This window comes from Phocoena sinus, chromosome 14 (assembly GCF_008692025.1).
Source record: "Phocoena sinus isolate mPhoSin1 chromosome 14, mPhoSin1.pri, whole genome shotgun sequence".
Classification (NCBI taxonomy): domain Eukaryota; kingdom Metazoa; phylum Chordata; class Mammalia; order Artiodactyla; family Phocoenidae; genus Phocoena; species Phocoena sinus.
The window spans coordinates 66,644,654-66,662,523 of NC_045776.1; the positions used below are offsets into that span (position 1 = coordinate 66,644,654).

The 17,870-nt window shown below is 57.0% G+C and overlaps 1 protein-coding gene and 1 long non-coding RNA gene across 5 annotated transcripts; one reads left to right on the forward strand and one right to left on the reverse strand.

Moving 5' to 3' along the window:
• The first annotated feature begins 731 nt into the window (after nucleotides 1–731).
• LIF (LIF interleukin 6 family cytokine) lies at nucleotides 732–17,568 on the forward strand. 4 transcript variants are annotated; one of them, XM_032603523.1, is made up of 4 exons: nucleotides 732–941; nucleotides 3,180–3,300; nucleotides 4,995–5,173; nucleotides 5,888–10,959. In XM_032603523.1, exons 2-4 carry the CDS (start codon nucleotides 3,282–3,284, stop codon nucleotides 6,296–6,298), a joined length of 609 nt encoding a protein of 202 aa, XP_032459414.1. In that variant the 5' UTR covers nucleotides 732–941; nucleotides 3,180–3,281; the 3' UTR covers nucleotides 6,299–10,959. The 4 variants fall into 4 exon arrangements, 3 of the variants coding, with proteins under 3 accessions (XP_032459414.1, XP_032459416.1, XP_032459413.1); XM_032603525.1 differs by lacking the exon at nucleotides 732–941 and adding an exon at nucleotides 2,279–2,401; XR_004345502.1 differs by lacking the exons at nucleotides 732–941; nucleotides 3,180–3,300 and adding an exon at nucleotides 17,482–17,568 and having other exon boundaries at nucleotides 4,382–5,173; nucleotides 5,888–10,565.
• Nucleotides 10,962–12,965, reverse strand: LOC116739257. The gene is made up of 3 exons (XR_004345503.1): nucleotides 12,900–12,965; nucleotides 11,883–11,980; nucleotides 10,962–11,170 (listed from the first exon to the last, which is right to left on the reverse strand). It is a non-coding gene; the product is annotated as an uncharacterized LOC116739257 (long non-coding RNA).
• Nucleotides 17,569–17,870: the final 302 nt, after the last annotated feature.

The window sequence follows — 17,870 nt, forward strand, 5'->3', positions numbered from 1 at the left end:
GTGGGCAGGACTGGGCAGACTCAGCTAACCTGGGCTGTGGGAGGAAGGGGAGGCTTCCCTGAAGAAGCGGCCTGAATGCAGCTCACCACCCCTTGCTCCCATCGCAGCATGAGGTGCTGCTGGCATTAGCTGTGGCCTTCAAGCCAGAGGCCAGGGCTCCAGGCCTCATTCTCTTGTTAACTCTCTGTGCTGCCCTGGGCAAGTGTCTTCACCTCTCTGAGCCTCAGCTTCCTCACCTGACATTCTAAGAGAGACTTGTGGATGGTGAGTGAGAATCAGAAGGAAAGGAGGGGCTGAATGGCCACATGCGCCAAAGTGAGTGGGAGAGAAAGAGCCCTCAGGGGCCCTGGGGAGGCCCCAGGCCGGCCCTGGACTCGCTTCCTGGAGATGAGCAGGTGGATGGTACAGCCGCCTGGAGGAGCACCCCCAGCCCCGGCCTGGCCGTCCCCCGCCCAGACTGAGGGTGCCCTATGTGGGCCCCAGCTGTCCCCCTCACCCTGAGGCCGGTCAAATCCCCAGCAGGCCCAGTGTGCAGAAGCAGGACAGGCTGGGGATGAAGTCACAGCTGGAAGGGGCCGGGCTGGGGCTGCCACTCCAGGGTGGGGCCTGGGGTCACGACCCTGGGAGCAGGCAGCCAAGAAGGGAGGATGCCTTCCGTGAGGAAGCTGGGGAAAACACACACACACACATAGCAGCGTAGAGAGGGAAGGAAGAAAACAAACTCCAGGAGACCAAAGCTGGCCTGGAGCGCCGCCTGGGCAGCCGATTCCCGGGGACCGAGGCCACGTTGCAGGCGGCTTACGGGTCTGCGGCTCCGAGACCCTGCCCGGCCTGCCCCCGAGAGGCCCGGTGCAGGTGGTGGCTGGACATGGACAGGAGAGGGAGGCTGGGCCTGGGGTGCCGAGGGGCCCAGAACACTTGGGGAGCACAGACCAAGTCAGGTACCGTGAGAGGGGAAACTGAGGCAGGGGAGGGGGCCAGTCAGGGCGAGGGTGAAGTATCTTCTAGACTCCGCCCCTCTTCCTGTTTCCTGTGGGGTGGGGCTGAGATTACATGGCGTTTGGGGGCGTTTTATAGGGCTAAGGAGGGGTCTGGGCAGCCAGAAGACAGTGCAAGGCCCGGCAAGTCCACTGGGAGTGATGCAGGGGAGGAACTGTGGCAGGAGGGCAGTGGGACGAGGAGGCGGCCTCCAGGAGAATCAGGGCACCCAGTGAGACACTTGGGCGGGGGAACAGGGGATCCATAGATGGGGCCTCTGTGGGGCCCTGGTCAAATGGATTTGGGGTCCACATCAGAAGCGTCAGGATGAGTCAGATGACAGGGGTCCGGGAGATGTGGGGGTGGGGTCTGGAGGCTGATCCAGAGTTCATGCTCCCAGAGTGCTCAGGCCCTCCTGCAGGAGAGATTGGGCCTGGGGGATTATGAGAGGGAGGTGAGCTGGGATGTCCTGAGGTGTGGGGCTGCCTGAGACAGGCTGGGGTGGCTGGACCTCCTAGGGGCATACACAGACCCCAGAGCAGGTGCATGAGAGGGGTGAGTGCCAGGTGGGGCCTTCCATGGTCCCCAAGGAAGACACAAGGTGTGGAGCGGCCGGGAGGAGGAAGGAAAGCCAGTGTGGGCTCTACCAGCCTCCTCCCTGCTGGGAAGCGCCCGCTGGGATGGGCAGTTTTATCGCCCCACAGCCGAGGCCAAGCTGGGAGAGCCGAGAGGAAGCAGCCTGGAGAGGGCAGGGCATGCGTGGGGGGGAGGGGGCACGGAGGCAGCAGGAGGGCTCGTCCTGGCACGGAGGAATGAACGAATGCTGGGCAGGTCCTCCGGGATGTGGCAAGAGGCGGGAGCTGGGGGCATGGAAGAGGGCTGAGGGGGTGGGCAGAGAGAATCAGGGGCCAGGGAAAGGCTGCAGGGCTCCCTGGCCTTGGAGAAGCAGCTCTCCTGCCTCATTTTCTGGTCGGGGTCAGGTGGGAAGGCTGCAGCGGGGGCGCCCTTGGCAACTTGTGGGACCACATAGCCCCAGATGTGTCTGACCAGCACTCCCCCACCTCTTTTGTTTTGTTTTGAATGCTTTTTGCCAGGGAGGAGTTGCTGTGCTCATTTTGCCCTAGTCCTCACCATTCCTTCCTGCCCCTCCTTACTCATCTATGAATCTACCTGGCCACGATAGACACCAGATTTTGTGACCCTGCTTAAGAGACTCCAGAAGCACCTTTTGGGGGCCATAATCATTCTCTGATACTGAGCCCCAAGGGCCCTCCAAGACATTTTCTGTTCTCAGCCATCCCTCTGCGTCCTGAGGAGCAAACCTGGCTCCGACTGGCTCAGCCTCCTTAAGTCTCTGCTCCAAATGTCCTTTCAAAATGGAAATGCTGGACCACTCTCCCCTGAAGGGTGCAAAGAGTTTTAGGTAAACGCCAGAAACATCACATCTTCCCAGAATCTCCTCCCTAGGCTCTTCCCAAAGAAGGGAGTCACAGCAACCCCTCACCTCCCATCTTCCCAGCTCCCTCCTCAGCCCCACAGGTACCTGTGGTCATCAATGCAGGCTTGTTGATGGCAGTCAGGAGGCCTGACCTTGTGGGACCCTGGACAACCTGTCCCCGCGGGAGCCCCACTTTGCATGGTGGCAGCAGGCAGGTTGGAGGAGGCCACCTCTGCGGTGGCTTCCAGCACCCACATTCAGTTTCGCTTTTTTACCGTCTAAAGTCCACACCAGGGATCCAGCCCCTCTTCCTGGAGCCTCCTTCTCAGCCAAGCCCCAGCCTGCCTCCTCCCCACTGACCCCCAAACCCCCTGACCAGGGGGCCACAGGTGGCAGCCTCCGTCTGCTTGCCTAGTTTCAAGCCACCTCCCCAAACCCAGGTGAGTCAAGGCTGTCTGGGGTACCCACTGCCCAGGGACCCAGATGACTCGGGGACCCTCCTCCCCCTCCCCATCTTCAAACAACTCCCAGGGCAAGCCATGCAGGAAAACCGCAGGGTGTTTTGTTGAAGAGTTCATTATAATTTTATCAATCAAATTCTTAGAAGAGGGAAAAAGTCTGCTCTCGCCACCCTCCCCCTTCACTGCCCCCCCTTCACTCTCACTTTCTTCCATTCATAATTTCCTATGATGCACCTCAAACAACTTCCTGGAAGGGGATCCCTGCTAAATATAGCTGTTTCTCTCTCTGTCTTACAACACAGGCTCCAGTATATAAATCGGGCAAATTCCCCATTTGAGCATGAACCTCTGAAAACTGCAGGCATCTAAGGTCTCCTCCAAGGCCCTCTGGAGTCCAGCCCATAATGAAGGTCTTGGCGGCAGGTAAATCCACCCGCCCCGCGCCGGCTTCCGCGCCCCGCCACGGGCGCAGCGGCAACTTGGGGCACTTGGCGATCGTGAGCGGGACACCCACTCGCCGCAGACACACGGACACTTGGGGCGCCCGCGCAGCCCGCCGGGCCGCCGGAGGCGCTGGGTGGCGGCTGGGAGCGAGAGAAGGCACATGGTCCCGGCACCGCGCGCCCAGCCCGCCCTGGGGCCCGCAGGTTGGCGGGCAAGGGAGGGTGCGCCGCAGCCTTCCTCCTCCTCCTCCTCCTCCTCCTCGCTCCGCCGGCTCTCCTGCTGCTCTTCCAGCTCAGCTTTCTCCGGGACTCACCCTCCCTCTTTCTTTTTCTTTCTTTCTTTCTGTCTTTCCGCTTTCTCTTTTCCAACCGCGTCCCGGGCTGCTCCCTGGGAGGGGCGCCGGCCTCTGAGCAGCTTGCAAACTCCGGCCCGGGACGGGAGCAGGTGCCGCCTCCATCTGCTAGTGTCTGGAAAGCTGTGGTCTGTGCTAGGTGAGCCTGGGGTGTGGGGGCCCCCCAGCCATCGGGGGCCTCAGCACTGCCGGGGGATGCTGGGAGGCACAGGGGACCCAGAAGTGAACTTGAGGCTGCCACTGTCCCAGGAGGGGAACCGGCTCCTGCGTGCCACCCTTTCCCCCAACCTCATCGGTTCTCCAGCCTCACAGGTCCACCGACCCCAGCCCTTGATGCTTGGGTCACCTGGAAAGCAAGGGGGGTGGGGGGAGGCGGAAAGTAGGCACCCTGGGCGGGGAGTGGCGATCCTGGACAGGCCCGGACAGCTCTCAGCTCTCCTGTCACCTTTCACTTTCCTTCCTCCCCCGCCCACCTGGCTGCGTGCGACATTTTCCCTTTTTTCTTTCCTGGTTGCACCATTCCTTTGCCCTCCCGAAGGCTCTGGGGGACTGAGGGACCCCAGGATTCTCCTTGTCCTAACCCACAACCTGGAGCAAGGACCAGTAGACAGGAGTGGGAGGGCATGGAGGCCAGGAGGAGTACAGAGTGGGATAGGAAGTTTTGAAGAATGACTTGGGAATGGAGTGGGGGGGGGCAGAACTGCAGAATTGGGGTGGAGTTGAGGGTCCTAGATAGGGTAGTGGCCACATTTGGAGAAGGATAACCACAGAATTAGGGGACAAAGGGCCCAGTGAGCCAAAATCATGTGACAGGTTTGGGAGATGAGGGTCAGCAGAACCGCCCCCTCTCCCCGTGGTGCCCTAAGAAGCCCACTCTGGGAGATTGAAGTGTGAAGTAACACTTAGGAATCTGGACCATCCTGGGAGGTGGGGAGGTAGGAGCTGCTCTTTTCCTTGAGACCTGCTGGGGCTGGGGCGTGGTACCCTCCAGCCAGAGGCCAGGATGGTGTGACCCTGGACCCAGCTTCCAACTGGTAGAAACAGCTCACGTCCTGCCCCCTTGCTCCTGTCAGGACAGAGCAGGGAGTGATCGATGGGAGTGAAGCAGAGACAGAGGGTTAGAGCTCTGGAGAGAGGGGGACAGAGAAGCAGATTTGGTGACATCGTGAAAGTAAGAAACAGCCATGCTGGGCGAAGAGAGAGCTGGAGGCTGAGAGGGGACACTGGTGTCCCTGAGGGAGACGAGGCGCATCCTCTACCATGAGACCCCTTGCCCACCCCCCCACCTCCCTGCTTATGGCTCCCTCCTGCCTGTTCCCAGGAGTTGTGCCCCTGCTGCTGGTTCTGCACTGGAAACACGGAGCGGGGAGCCCCCTTCCCATCACCCCTGTCAACGCCACCTGTGCCACACGCCACCCATGTCACAGCAACCTCATGAACCAGATCAAGAACCAGCTGGCGCAGCTCAACAGCAGTGCCAAAGCCCTCTTTATTCTCTACGTAAGTCTCCCCCCAGGGTACCAAGGAAGGAGGGAGGGAGGGGCTGGGCTTTGCTGCAGGGACCTGGGCTGGCGGGGCTGGTCAGGGAAGGGAAGGGAGGGGGACTGGTCCCACCACACCCAGACTCCCTCAGCTTCCTCCCCACCCCCTGGCCCTGGATCCGCCGCTTGCCTAGGGTGCCCAGTTAGATAGGGGCAGAGCTGCCTGGAGAAGGGGGTGCCTGGCACTTCTAGCCTTGAGATTCTTCCACCTTGTGGAGGGAGAGGCCAATGAGAGACAGAGAAGGAGGCGGTGAGGTGGACGGCAGGGTGCTGTTGGGAAAGACGGCGGGTTGTGGTTGACGGGGGTGCAGGGCCGCGCAGGAAGAGGGTGAGTGCAGTGGGTGAAAGGACAAGTGTGTGTGGTGCACACGTTGGAGGTGAGACTTGATGTTTTCCTTTCTGTCCCCATGTGGTCCTGATGATTGTGATGAGGAGGATAATTCCTTGCATGGTATAGGCCTGGATGCTTTACCAAGGGAATCCACACCCACACTTACTTCAGGCTCTCAGGACGGTCCCGAAATGCCTACAGGGCAAGTGATTGGGTCCTCATGCCACTGTGTTTGGGGTGTGGGGACTGAAGCCCAAGAGCTGACCCAGGGGCTTGGTGGCAGGGCTGGAGCACCCATCCCTGACTCCCATGTCACCTCCCCTCCGCCCCTCTGCTCCTCAGTACACGGCCCAGGGGGAGCCATTCCCCAACAACCTGGACAAGCTGTGCAGCCCCAATGTGACCGACTTCCCGCCCTTCCATGCCAATGGCACGGAGAGGGCCCGGCTGGTGGAGCTGTACCGCATCATTGCGTACCTGGGCGCCTCCCTGGGCAACATCACGCGGGACCAGAAGGTCCTCAATCCCAGCGCCCACAGCCTGCACAGCAAGCTGAACGCCACGGCGGATGTCATGCGGGGCCTCCTCAGCAACGTGCTCTGCCGCCTGTGCAGCAAGTACCACGTGGCCCATGTGGACGTGGCCTACGGCCCAGACACCTCAGGCAAGGACGTCTTCCAGAAGAAGAAGCTCGGCTGTCAGCTCCTGGGGAAGTATAAGCAGGTCATCGCTGTGGTGGCCCAGGCCTTCTAGATGGGAGGTCTCATAGCGCACAGTGACCTGAGATCTTAGACTTAGGTGGCTCTCAAACTGTGGCCGGGGCCCAGAGCAGTGCCCAAGCCAAGTGGGGGCTGCTCGCAGACCCTGAGGGGTTCCTGGCCAGTCTGTTCCCCTCCAGGGTGGGCTGTGATGAAGCCAAGCAGAGCCAAAACTCCCAGAGGGAGAACCTATATATGGCACCAACTAGAAGAAGGCGCCCCTTCTTCTGGGATACTGCAGCCAGGCACCCGGTGTCAGGCTGGATTTCGGCCCCTTCTCGTCCCCTCAGCCAGGGTCTTCGTGAGCAAACCACACAAGTTGCCTCCAGTGACCCTGACCATGGGGCAAGACAGCAGGGGTCGGGGGCATTGCCTGGCCCCCAGCAGAATGACAACTATCAGTGCCTTTGCTGCCCCTTCGGTAGACCTTGAAAGGTCTGGTTGGAACTCAGGCAGCCCAGAGGGGCTGGGATCCTGAAGGATCCTTGGCCCCTACAAGTATGGTGAGTGGAAGGCTAGAAAGGGAACTCTGGTTTGAGATGCTGCCTTGTCTTGGGTGTGATTGGAGAGCTCAGGCCTAGGACTGTCAGGTGGAAGGTTCCAGAAGGAGGTCCCTGGCCTTCAGCCTCCTGGGGAGGCAGAGAGGCCACCTTCAGACCTGGGAAGGAAGAGAGGCCCTTGAAAGTCTCGATGGGCTCTTCTTCCTTGAGCCCGCAGTCTGTCCTGCTGTCCCGGTGGCTGGGGTCTGGTGGCTGGACCTGGAGGCGGGGTGTGGGGAGGTGGACGGGTTGTAAAGTCAGGTGAGGGGGTTCTGCGGGGACCCAGAGTCTTGTGGGCAAGGGTCTGTAAGGGAGGGGTGGATGCAGTAGTTCAGAGTGGCAGCTCACATCTGAGGCCCACGGAGGCCCCGTGAGGTCACACAAAGGTACTTGAGGGGCACCAGAGGCCATCGCTGGACCCCGGAGCAAGGGGACAGTAGAAGTTGAGGTCAGGGTCTCAGGAAGCCTGAGACCCAAGGGTGCTGTGTGTCTGACCCAGCATGATTGTCTATTTATTTTGATGCCCTATTTATATTAACTTATTGGTGCTTTAAATAGCAAAGTTAATTCCCCTTTCCCTGCTCCCTCTCCAACAGAAATAATATGATGGCTCCTTCTGCAGGAGCTGGGGCCAGGCCTTAGCAGGGCCTGGTCTGGAAGTCGAAGATGTTACAAGTGGGATAAGCCTTATGGGTGAGGCTCATAGAAGGGTCAGGAGCTGAGAGAACTGGTCAGTCTGGGAGGGGACAGGGGACCCGGCTCCAACCCCCACCCTAACGGTAACTGGCTCTGGGGCTATCGGGACCCTGGCTGCAAGGCAGGCTGGGCCAGTTTGTGGAGTGGCCAAGGGGCCTTTTCCCAGGGCCACCATGTTGCTTGGCTCCAAGGGGCCCATTCAACACTGTGTTGTCCGGCACCCCCTGGAATTGTGCTGTTGGAGGCAACATTCACCATAGAGATGGCACCCCTGGAGCAGTGGGCAAGGCAGCCCTGGTGGCCCACCTGCCGCTGTTTCCTTGTCCTCAAGCTGCCTCTAGACTAGCAGTCTGGGGGCCCTGGAACAGTCCTGACCAGCACCCAGCGGGGAAGTGCCTTCTCGGGTGGCCTGAACACCCACAGAGGGCGAGAGGACCTGGCTGGACCTCAGGAAGCTGGACGGCCCAGGGAGGAGGCCCCTGCTCTGGAGAGGAGGACGAGGAGGCCCTGGGATGCAGACCAGGAAGCTGTGGTCCCTCCTGCCCCACACTCCCCCACACCCCCACCCATGTCTGGGCTCCCAGGCAGGGAACCTGATCCTTTCCTTTGTGCTGGGGCCAGGCTAGTGGAGAAACGCCCTCCAGTCTGGGAGCAGGGGAGGAGGGCCCAGAGCTGGGGCAGCTGCTGAGAGCAGGGTTCTGGCGTCTTCTCAAACCCTGAGCGGGCAGCGAGCCTAGCCGTTCAGCCAGCACGATTTTGGTGCTTTGCACTCACTTTGCACCCCTCTGCCTCCTCCGAGCACTTTACCCGTGTCCATCGGAGGGCAGGTGGGCAAGGCAGCAGGCAGGCCCTGAGGCCTGGGGTCGGGGGCTGGAGGTGGGAGTTGTCCGTCCCGTTGGCAAGACTGTTTTGTGGCGGGTGGTGGAGGAGACCACGATGGTTACATGTTTTCCAACACTGTCTTAACTGAGGGTTAAGACACTGAGGGTCACGCTCAGCCTTGTCCAGGATCTCAGCCTGCTGTCCCCCGTCGCTCTGCTCCTTCAGTGAACGTGGCTTGGAAGGCTTGGAGCTGGCTGGTCCCCCTTCATCTCATCATCCCGTGGACGCAGACTCCCCGTGCCAGGCCCACCTGGGCAGCCTCTGAGGCTCGGGGACCAAGCGATTCTCCTCCCCCAGGCGTAGCCCTGGCTCTGCCCCTCACCCTCATCCTCAGTGCTCTTTGTAGAACCTGTCTGGCAGATGGGCACCCACTTTGCACAGCACCTCTGAATTTTGGAGCCTTTGTGTGGAAAAAAGCTTTGCAGTGCAGGAAGCTGTCCACTTCCTCCTTTATCTGGTTTTGACCCACACCTGCATCCTGGGTCACGGCCCCAGCCAGAGGAGGAGGGAGAGGCCGGCAGGAGAGGAGGGGTTAGGACAGTCCTTTTGCAGTTTATCAAAAGAGGGGTATTGGGGACCTTATTTATTTAAAAAATTTTTAAATGAGAAAGCACCACTATTTATTTGTCTCTCCTCCCCCTCATCCTTCTCCCCGTCTCCTTGTCCCCTCCTTGGGGATGTCTCCCCGATAGAAGCACTCCAGCTCTGCCTCGCTGGCTCTCCAGGAAAGACATAGCGTGTGGGGCTGGAGGCCACAGCCAAGTGAGAGGTTAATTTCCCTTCAGATGGTACAGATGTTCTTACTTCCGGATTGCCACCCCCCTCCACACCCCCGCCTGTTCCTTACCCACACCCAGTACCTGGGCGTCATTCCCATCCACACTGCTAGCTCTGTGCATCCTTCCATATTTCCCTCCTTCCTTTCCACTGGAAAGGACTTGGCCTTGGGGGACAAATTCCTCTTGATGAATGTACCCTGTGGGAATGTTTCATACTGACAGATTATTTTTATTTATTCAATGTCATATTTAAAATATTTATTTTTTATACTGAAGGAATACTTTTTTAAAAAGAAAAAAAGAGAAATTAATAAAGAATCTACTCTTGGCAAGCTTTCCAGATTGTATTCATGTGGGGAGACGGGGCTGGAGGGGCTGGGACCGTCTCTGTCCTGGGTGCCCAGCTGGGTGGGGCTCTGCCAGGCCAGGGGCGGGCGGGTGGGAAGATGGGGTGCTTCCACCGGGCAAGGGTGCCGGCATGGGTGAGGGCGGGGTGGGCAGAACGTTGGCACAGGCAGGACAAGGTGGGTGGGGCTCCAGATCATGGGGTGCCACCAGGAGGTCCTGTTCGGAATCACACAGGACACTGGGGCCAAAACCAGGGCTTCTGTTGGGCTCTTCTGGGCCTGAGGAGCTCTCCCACTGCAGACACTGCTGTCCCTGTTCCTGCCTCACATCTGGGGACCCCCTTTCCCTGCAACCTTCTTCCCAGCCTCCTGGAACCCCCTTCCTTGGAGAACAAGAGAGTTTGGAACCGGATGGTCACAGACGCAGCGACTCTGGAGCAGCCCCCAGTCTCTCCCCAGTGCTTTGCTGGGGTCCAGGGCTCCCCCAGCTGAGATTCCTTTAGGGATGTAGGTAGTTTTCTGAGAGCCACCTACGTGCTCTTTCGTGAATGTTCGTAAGTGTCAGGTCGTGTGTAGGTTTCCAAAGGTGCGTAGTGTAGAGTTCATGCCTCTGGAAGCTCCAAGGCGAGTGGGACAGTGAGTGAACGTGTGTGTGTGTGTGTGTGTGTGTGTGATGGAAGAGGCACAGAGGAGGTGCTGAGCCAAGGCAGAGAGAGCGCTCACTGCCTGGTGTCAGCAGGGCGCTCAGGCCGAGGTCCTCTGCTTTCTCTGCCAAGAAGGGCCTTGACTCACAGCAACACTGGCCTCACCTGGGGGTGATCAGGAAGGTGACATCACTGCCTCTTATTAAAGGGCAGATTTCAATTCGGCAAGTCTTGGGTAGGGAGGGTGCAGATCCTTGCTGAATTGAAATCTGCTCTTTAATAAGATCGCAGGTGATCCGAGTGCACGTTAAAGCCCAAGAAAGGCCGCTCTGCCCTCCTTCCACCTCCCCTCCTGAGTCAATCAAGACGCCAAGTGTAAGTCACCAAGGGCTGCAGGGTGGGCAGCTGCCTGGGAGGGAGAGGCCGGCGGCTTCTGGGGGCCCCCAAACCCACAGCTGTTTCAGACTTTTTCTCCTGAAGCTCCTGGCAGGGAGGGGGCAGGCTAGCTGAATCCCCCCTCCAGGCCACACTCCCAGCATCCCCCAGTTCTCCTTCTCTCGTGGGAGACAAGGTTAAAGCTTTTCAAAAGAAACCTTTGCTAGAAAACTAGAGGAAAACAAAGCAAACACCAAAGCTCAGACAGGAGGGAAGTACAGGGATATCAGATCCTAAATGTCATCCTGGGGGGTGCTGGCTGGGCTGCCCGGCCCTTGGGGTCTTCCCTCACCTCTGTGGGGAGTTCTCACCCCAAGAGAGGGCAGGTGTTTTGTTCTCTGCCCTGCCGTGGCCAGAGAGAACACAGGGTGGTTAATTGGTCATTGGGTGATCCTCCCACAGGAGGTGAAACAGTCGGTGGGTGGGAGGAAAGGAGGCCGCCACTCTGCTGGGAAGGCTGTGCCCTTGAGGCCTCGGTCCTCGCCGTGCTGCCACATGCAGTCCTGTGACCCTCCAGAGTGAACTCAGCTCTCTTATCTGTGAAACTGCAAGAGGAATCGGTGATGAATGCCATCCTATCTACTTCACGAGGCTGCCGAAAGGCACCCGAGAGCAGGGAACTCGAGACGCTGTGTGAATTGGCATGGCCGGCCCATCAATAGGTAGAGATGGAGAAAAGAGAACCCAGTGCCTCAGACCCCAGAGCCATCTCTGCAGGAGAAAGGGGGTCCTCTCCCCCAGTGAGTGCAGGAGGGAGGAGCTGACAGCTCTGAGTCCAAGGCTGGGGGGCTAGGCTGACAAGGAAGAGAGGGAGCAGGGCGGACGAACTTTCAGTGAATTGCTCCTCCGACGGTACCCTGAGTCGCGGGCCTGGAGGAGTCCAGCCCAGAGAGGAGCCAGGGGCAGCCCAGGTACCCAACTGAGCCCTCTCCCATCCTGGCTCTCGGGAGGTCAACAGGACAGGAGAGACACTCCCTCCCCCTTACCAAGAAGCCAATTGTCAACAGCTATCCCGCTAGAGGCACAATCCCACGGGCTCTGTAATGACCCTGCACTTTACAGTTTACAAAGCATTTTCTCACCCATCGGGAGATCCTCCCAACCATTCTGAGATGGGACTAGAGTACTAGTCCATTTTACAGATGAGGAAACTGAGGCCCCAGGAGGCTAAGGGACTCTCCTGACATCCATCACTCAGCTTGTTGAGAGAGACTCCTTATATTTGTTCATCCTTACATTCATCATCTGTCCACTTACCTTGTCAAGACTCTACGAGCCAGGCTTCAGACCCAAGCAGCTCAAGGGTCAGCAGTGGAAGAAAGAATTTCCCAGGTCACCTCTGCCCTAGATTCAGACTAGACAGAAGGAGAATTATATTATCATGCTAAACAACCACATTTTCAGCAATAAAATTAACATCGTAATGGAAACACTATATATTTATTTCCTTATTTATAGTCCTCTTTGTCCTAAACAGCATGCAAAGCATCTTGCAACAGAAGGCACGTTATAAAAATACTGATAAAATAAAGAGAATCAACATCGGAGAAGACAGAGACAGAGTGAGAAAAAAATACTGATAAAATAAAGAGAATCAACATCGGAGAAGACAGAGTGAGAAAACTAAGACCACAAAGGGAAAGAAAATAAATGTTTCAGATCACGAGGGGCCACGTAATTATCATGGCTGAGCTTCAGAGTTGGCTCTGAGATTCCTGGCAGCTAAAGGAAAAAGGGAAATGTGATCTATTAAGCAAAAAAAGGAGGAGGCTTTCTAGAGCCTCAGGGAAAACACAGCCTGTCCTGGGACTGGGTTCTGAAGGGGATTCCTCCCTTGAGACCCACGGGGGTAGTGGGTGATGTGATGGGCCCTACTGCAGTGAGCGAATTCCTAGGGGCTGTTTCTGCAGCGGTCTTTGCAAAAGCTAATGCTTAGCATCCGATGCAGCCCAATGACAGGAATTCTACAAGAGCCCAGGACAACGCAGTTACAGACTGGGGCTCTGGCCCGACCCAAAAGTGGACTTCTGAGTCCTGAGGTTGAAGCAGGGGCTGAATATGCCTGAGAAGCACCCCCATCCCCAGAATTTTGAAAAACCTTTTTATGGATGTATAATATGCCTATAAAATGGATATCAGATGACTTCCTCCCTCCTGGAAGATTCTGTGAGGCTGGAGTAATGCTGGGTGGTGCATGAGGAGAGGGGTGGGAAGGATGCACCGTGATGCAGGCAGGGGTTTGGGGGTCGGTGGGCCTTGAGTCTCTGTCCTCACCTCACTCCAAGGCCACTCCGGTCCCCTGGGGCCCCTGGCTTCAGCGTCCAGGACACTTTCCGTGCCCCCTCCTGCCTGAGCAGAGCCCAGCTTGAATCTGTCCCTTTGACTTGGGGGAAGCACTGCCCTGCCGTGGCCTCACTTCAGGGGCCAAATATTTCAATTATGAGGACGCGGTCAAGCCTGCTCAGTCCAGCCTCAATGACGGCGGTGAGGAGAGGGTATCTCTGGGGGGAGCGGTGGGCGGCGTGCAGAGGGAGCCGCAGACGGGAGAGGGGATGGGAGGCTGAGTGGGGTTTAGGGAGCAGACAGGCCTTCTCCGCTGGCTGAGAACAAAACCACCGGCTGGGAGGAAAATATGTGTGAGACATTTTTGTAATTCCAAGAGGCTCAGTCCAGCTCCTGCCCAGATGGTCAATGAATCAAAGCCGGGAAGGGCTCTACCTGTCAGCAGGCTTTCTCCTGGCCCTGCTCACCAAGGCCCCACCTCTCCGACCCCAGCAGGCCAGCTGGAACCCTCCCAGTTCCCCAGAAGGACGGTTCTTTGAAGAGTGTGTCACAGGCAAAGACCAGATGCGGGCAACCCATGGGCAGAAGTCTTGGCATCCCCCTCTGCCTGCTCTGCTCCCCCGCCTTGGAGAGGGGCATAGCCTGCATCGCCCACTACAGTGGGTTCAATGGTGGCCCCAAGAAGATATATCCGTGTCCTAATCCCTGGAACCTGTGTGATGGTGTCCATATTTGGAAAAAAGAATCTTTGCAGATGTCATTAGGGATCTTGAGGTGAGATCATCTTGGATTTTCCAAGTGAGCCCTAAATGCAAGCACAAGTGTCCTTATAAGAGGCCCACAGAGGAAAGAAGAGGAGATGGTCACATGAAGGCAGAGGCAGAAATTGCAAGGATGCAGCCACACGCCAAGGAATGCCTGGGGCCACTAGAAGAGGAAGGGAGAATCCTTCCCTGGAGCCTTCCGAGGGAGTTCGGGCTTGCCAACCCCTTGATTTAGGACTTCCAGCCTCCAGATCTGTGAGAGAATAAATGGCTGTTTTAAGCCACCCAGTTTGTGGGAATGTGTTACAGCTGCCCTAGGACACTAACACATCTGTCTATCCCCTTGAAGGAGCCCTGCATTTTCATTTTGCAATCACATTGCTGGCCCTGCCCAACTTCACCTTCTCGGCTGGCCTCCCCAGTGCCCCCTGACCTCTGGCCATGTGGCTTGGTGGTCTGTTAAATGTCCCATCTTTTCACCGTTCCACATGTTTGCTCTGGCTCTTGCCTTTTGTCTAGAATGCCCTTCCTCCTTGGTTACATGGGAAATTCTTTGTGGTCCTTCCAGGCCCAGCTCAAATGTCACCTCTTCCATGAAGTCTTCCTTGACTCCTTCAGTTTGACTGTCCTAAGTCCATTTTAGCTCCAATTGTATTTTTGCACAGGGCTCTAGAATTTGCCAAGCTTTTCCTTTATATGATCATGTTTCACAAGGATAATGACACCTACTGTTTTTTGTGCACCTATTATGCACAGAGCATGTACTAGGTAATAGAAATAATAGCTTCCATGTACTGAAGGCCTATGCCAGGCACTTAACCATGTTACACTATGTAAAATGAGTGGAGTACAGACTGCCCGTGTCCACAGCCCTGGGAGCTAAGAAGTACAGAATCTTGGCCCTACCTTGGAGAGGCCCAAATGGAATCTGCATTTCAGTGTGATTCTCAGGGGATTCTGTTCATTTGAGTCTGAGAAGGGCTGACCTACAGCACCCAGCACAGGGACAGGGCTCTAACACCCTGGGTTTGAATCCTGGCTCAGTCCTTTGCAGCTGGGGGAGCTCAGGCAAGTTTCTTCTACTCTCTGGGCCTCATTTTCCCATTTCCCATTTTCCCTCATCTTCCCTCATTTTCCCATTTTCCCTCCCCTGTCATGTGACTCTCCTACAGCCTTTGAGAGAAGTAGATGCCATAATGCCCGGCACATAGGGTAGGTGGCTTAGGTAGCATCTGAATATCCAAGTCCTAGCTGCCTCCGCCTACCCTGCCCACAAGGGCCATCTGTTCTTGATTCATTTTGAGAACTTTTGAAAGCCCCCTGCCATGATGACCCTGCTAAGGGAAACCTCAGACCTCCTAGAGGCAGCAGAGGAGGTATTGGGATGCAAGGAGGCCTTTTCATCTTCCCCACTCCCACCCCTGGCCTGGGCTGGGGACCCCAATACCCCCAACTCAGTCCAGCCTGCCACATCCTCTAGTTACCGCCCCTCACCCCAGGGACCCCCGGGGAGGTCCTGCTTCCCAGCAGCAGTGAACCCCCAAGGGAAGTGCTGGAGGAGGGGTAGCCGGGCGTGAGGACAGCCCCAGCATCAGCCCCTCTCACTTTCCCTGGAGGAGGCCGCTGTGCGGGTTCCAGCCCTGGGGGAGGTCTGTCCCTGCTCCAGGGCCAGACCACAGGCAGCCACGCTGGGCTGCTGCCAGGCTGGGGGGAGGTGTTCTCAGCCCCCAAGCTCCTCTCCGTCTGGCCCTCAGGACCCCTCCCCGACCCCAGATCCAAGCAACCACCAAGGGCTCTTCCAAACAGGTGAGGTCATTCTCTCCACCAGACCAGCCTGATGCAAAGAAGTCAGCCACCCGCGTGGCAGGATTCCCACACCCCAAGTCCCTGGTCCAAATCTTCTCCCCCAGCAGCAGCCCTGGGCCCCCCATTCCCTCCACTTCATTCCCTCCAAGGGGTCCTCAGGAGTTGGCCCCAAACACCTGTTGGGGAAACAGACCCCCTGACCACCCTCCAGAGTCTGCGTGGGTCCATGAAGACAGGCCCAGAGTGGGTGGGCCTTTGAACAAGCTCGGGGCGCAGACAGGTGCCAGAACCCCTGGCTCCAGGCATCATTCTCTACCTCCAGAACTCAGGCTGCATTGACTAAGTTTATTCTGTGCTCACAGCTTTTATCACAGCTTGGCCAAGACAAAGTCTTTCTTCCGCTTTTTAGGGTTTCCCAATCATACCGGTCGGGATGCCCAAAATGTTTTTGCCAAAGGCCTGGGGAGGTTCGTGGGCCTCTGGAGGGTGGGTGAGTACAGGATCCCCCAGGAGACCTTTGAGGAGGTTCAAATCTCAGTTAGTCAAAAGAGGTAGATCTCAGCTGGGGTGATTTTGTCCCAACTCACACCTCCCCCGGCCCCGGGACATCTGACAACATCTGGAGACATTGCTGGCTGCCACATAGAACTAGTGGATGTGCTCCTTACTGGCATCCAGTGGGTAGAGGCCAGGGGTGCTGCTAAACATCCTAGAAACCACAGGACAGCCCCCCTTGCAAAGAATCATTGGCCCAAACGTCTATGGTGTGGAGGCTAAGCCCAGGTCAAAACGAATCCATCAGTCAACCCATCTTCTCTCAGCATCTGATCTGCTCCCAGAAGATGCAGCCCCCCGAAACTGACTGGATCCGCAGCTTCAGGCCTTGTGTGTGAGCACATGCATATACACACACGTGCACACACACAGGAAGTAATCTGAGAGGTCAACAACAATGCAAGTTCACACACAGACGTGGTGGGCAGCTGTTGGAAAGCTCAGAGGATGGGGAGACAGGAAGCCTACATCCTGGTTCTGGGCAAGTGTCCCCATTACTGTGCCCTGGACCTCTCACTTTACCTCTCTGAGCCTCAGTTTTTGCATCATAGAGATTGGTTTAGGAGAGCACAGGCTTGCAGCCAGACTGCCCTGGGATTGGACCCTGGCTCTGGCCCTCACCAGCTATGGGAACCTGGGCTTCTTACTTCCCTCTCTGAGTCCCCATTTCCTTGTATGTAAAATGGGGACCCCACGTCCTACCTCACAGGGCTGCTGGGAAGATGAAAGGAGATAGTACACAGAAGGTGCCCAGCCCAGTGCCACCACCTGGCAGGCATTGTATGATGACGCTCTTCCCTGACACTTCCGAGGTTCACACCAACACAGTCTCCACCAGGGTTGGCACACAACGACCCACCAACTTAGGGCATGCAGATAAATCCAGGACGCTACCATTCAAATTTAACTGGATGTCTGGTATTTTTAGTTGCTAAATCTGGTCTGCTGTCTGCTTTTGTAAATAAAGCTTTATTGCGACACAGCCTTGCCTGTTCATTGACACATTGTCTCTGCGACACAGCCTTGCCTGTTCATTGACACATTGTCTCGGTCTGCTTTTTGTGCTACAATAGAGTCAGTATCCAACAGAGACCTTAATGGTCTGCAAAGCCTAAAATAGTTAGTATCTGACCCTTTACAGAAAAAGTTTGCTGAGCCCTGGGCTAAGTTGGGAAATGATTGCCTCAGGGCTGTGGGTGTGTATGTCTGGAGCGCATGGAGGAACTGCCCCCCTTTCTGGGCAGTGGGTGGAAAAGGTATGTGCAGAGGATGGTGGGCCCTTCTGATTACCTTGCTGGCTGCAGCCTGCAAGACATCAGAAAGAGCCTTGGCCTCAGGGGACAGGGGCCTGGGTTCTAGACCTGGCCCTCCGCTGACTTTTCATTGACTTTGGCAAAGTCCTTTCCCCTCTCTTGCCCCAGTTCTTACTTCCTTCATTTGTTCAACAGATGTTCTTTAAACGCATGCAATGTGGCAGATGCCGCCGTACACGTGTTCCTGCTCTCACGCGGCTTCAGTTCAAGCTGAGGTGAGAGAAAATGAACAAGCCTACACATCCCCAAGCTGGTTGGTGTCAGCAGGTGAGGAAATTACGAGGATGCTGTGGCAGAGCTGGGTTGCGGGAGGTGATGTTTGAGTGGAGACTGTGATAGAGGCGGAGCCTCAATTGCCCCGCCTGCTACCTCCTCGGGGCTGCCCAGGCTGCATAGGGCAGGAATGGGTCAACTCTGGCCAAGAGGCAACATTTTTTTTAAACCCCTTTGTGTAAGACCCCTAAGAGAGGGGCCTTTCATCTCACCTTCTGATTTGGAGAGGAGAGGCCGCTGGCCAGTAAGGC

Excerpts from the sequence above, each read along its gene's own strand:
- LIF (XM_032603522.1), top strand. The coding sequence starts at position 4,934 with ATGAGACCCCTTGCCCACCCCCCCACCTCCCTGCTTATGGCTCCCTCC. Across the intron at positions 5,174-5,887 it reads AAGCCCTCTTTATTCTCTAC|TACACGGCCCAGGGGGAGCC; the intron begins GTAAGTCTCCCC and ends TCTGCTCCTCAG.